The 2500-nt window shown below is 47.2% G+C and overlaps 1 protein-coding gene across 3 annotated transcripts in view; it reads right to left on the reverse strand.

The window, feature by feature from the left end:
* The window catches only part of LOC106601939 (multidrug resistance-associated protein 1), a 65691-nt gene that overhangs the window by 20700 nt on the left and 42491 nt on the right, over positions 1–2500 (reverse strand). For all 3 annotated transcript variants that reach the window (XR_006769312.1, XM_045715883.1, XM_045715884.1), the window contains exons 19-21: positions 2336–2408; positions 1716–1833; positions 1230–1437 (exon numbers count right to left, since the gene is read on the reverse strand). Coding sequence is in view for 2 of the 3 variants with exons in the window: in XM_045715883.1 (XP_045571839.1) it covers positions 1230–1437; positions 1716–1833; positions 2336–2408 (399 nt within the window). In the remaining variant the exon portion in view is untranslated. The remainder of the gene's footprint in view (positions 1–1229; positions 1438–1715; positions 1834–2335; positions 2409–2500) is intronic.

The following is a 2500-nucleotide window of genomic DNA, read 5'->3' on the forward strand; positions in this document are numbered from 1 at the left end:
GTTAGTTGTGTGTCTATGTTTGGTTAATTGGGGTGGACTTCCAATTGAAGGCAGCTGTGTGGTGTTGCCTTTGATTGGAAGTCCTATATTAGTTGGGTGTGTTTGTCTGTTTAATTGTGGGAGATTGTTCCATGTATAGCATCAAGCCTTACAGGACTGTTTATTGTCGGTGTGTTTCGTTTGTATACGTGTTTATTTTGGGTTTTCCTTCTTTCCATATAATAAAGAAGATGAGTTTACACATACCTGCGGCATTTTGGTCCTCCTTAACCGACGACAACCGTGACAAAGAGAGGGAGAGAGGTGAGAGTAATGAAGGAATGGGGGAGAGAGGGAGAGAGGTGAGAGAAATGAAGGAATGGGGGAGAGAGGGAGAGAGGTGAGAGAAATGAAGGAATGGGGGAGAGGGAGATAAATGAAGGAATGGGGGAGAGGGAGAGAGGGAGAGAGGTTAGAGTAATGAAGGAATGGGGGAGAGAGGGAGAGAGGTTAGAGTAATGAAGGAATGGGGGAGAGAGGGAGAGAGGTTAGAGTAATGAAGGATTGGGGAGAGAGGGAGAGGGAGAGAAATTAAGGAATGGGGGAGAGAGGGAGAGAGGTGAGACTAATGAAGGAATGGGGGAGAGGGAGAGAAATTAAGGAATGGGGGAGAGAGGGAGAGAGGTTAGAGTAATGAAGAATTGGGGAGAGAGGTGAGAGTAATGAAGGAATGGGGGAGAGAGGGAGAGAGGTGAGAGTAATGAAGGAATGGGGGAGAGAGGGAGAGAGGTGAGAGTAATGAAGGAATGGGGGGAGAGAGGGAGAGAGGTGAGAGTAATGAAGGAATGGGGGAGAGAGGGAGAGAGGTGAGAGTAATGAAGGAATGGGGGAGAGAGGGAGAGAGGTGAGAGTAATGAAGGAATGGGGGAGAGAGGGAGAGAGGTGAGAGTAATGAAGGAATGGGGGGAGAGAGGGAGAGAGGTGAGAGTAATGAAGGAATGGGGGGAGAGAGGGAGAGAGGTGAGAGTAATGAAGGAATGGGGGGAGAGAGGGAGACCACACCTGTCTAACCACACTTGTCTAACCACACCTGTCTCAATGACACCTGTCCAACCACACCTATCCAACCACACCTGTCTAACCATACCTGTCCAACCACACCTGTCCAACCACACCTGTCCAACCCTGCAGCTCAGATACAGGTCCTTAGTGACATCATCATAACCCTCCTTGCCCCGCCACTAACCCACCTTGAGCGAACCCCAGGGCTCCGAACACGCCCAGTTTCAGGTCTGTGTCGATCTGGGTGCCGTTGATGATTGGATCGTCGGCCCAGACGCTAAGCCAATAGTTGTAGGCGAGGGAGGCGGCCTGCTGGAATGCATACAGGAAGACTATGGGGATGATCAGAGCCAGACCAATGGTCCTGAAGTACTCCACATACATCTCTAGTTTCACCTAGAGGGAGAGAGAGAGGGAGAGGGAGAGAGAGAGGGAGAGAAGAACACAGTAATTACTTCAGTACTCACCTTTCCTATGTTAGCCTTGTCTGTAGTCTGTCAGTAGTTATGTGTCAGTACTGTACTGCTCACCTTGTCTGTAGTCTGTCAGTAGTTATGTGTCAGTACTGTACTACTCACCTTGTCTGTAGTCTGTCAGTAGTTATGTGTCAGTACTGTACTACTCACCTTGTCTGTAGTCTGTCAGTAGTCATGTGTCAGTACTGTACTACTCACTCTCCCTGTGTTGGCCTTGTCGGCCTCTGTCAGTTTCCCCAGGTCTTCCTGTTCCTGGTCCTCTGTGTCTGAGATGGCCTCCATGGTCTGAATACTGGCACTACTCATCCGGTCTCCACTGAGAGAAAGAGAGAGAGAGAGAGAGAAGGAGAAGAGAGAAAATAGAGAGAGAGAGAAGATAGAAAATAGAGAGAGAGAAGATAGAAAATAGAGGAAGAGAAAGAGAGAGAAGAGAGAAAATAGAGAGAGTAAGTAAGAGAGAAAAAGAGAGATAGAGAAGATAGAAAATATAGAGAGAGAAGATAGAAAATAGAGAGAGAGAAAAAGAGAAAGAGAGAGTGAAAGAGAAAGAGAGAGAGAGAGAAGATAGAAAATAGAGGAAGAGAGAAGAAAATAGAGAGAGAGAGAGACAGAGAAAAGAGAGAAAATAGAGAGAGAGAAAGAGAGAGAATAGGTAAAAACGAGAATTGATAAGACCTGTCCCCCCCAGGGAGCTTTCTTAGAGCAGTGTTAAGCTGTCTGGCTCATGAACCTGGTACTGCCAACCCCAAATACCACAGCTAAGATGAACCCTCCTGTTAGTAACTCTCAGTGTGTTTGTTGAAAGTCAGGAGTCATACCTAATGAGCTGCTCCTGAGACAGATCTATGGAGAAGTCTGTCATACTCAGACGAGATACCGACTTCCTGGTTCCTGTAAACAACAACAACATGATGTCAGCACAGTTTAGACATGGGTCCTTCCTGCCTTTCAGATCACGGTTCAGTTTGGTAGTAAAGTCATGA

The sequence above is a fragment of the Salmo salar genome, chromosome ssa03 (genome assembly GCF_905237065.1).
Source record: "Salmo salar chromosome ssa03, Ssal_v3.1, whole genome shotgun sequence".
Lineage (NCBI taxonomy): Eukaryota > Metazoa > Chordata > Actinopteri > Salmoniformes > Salmonidae > Salmo > Salmo salar.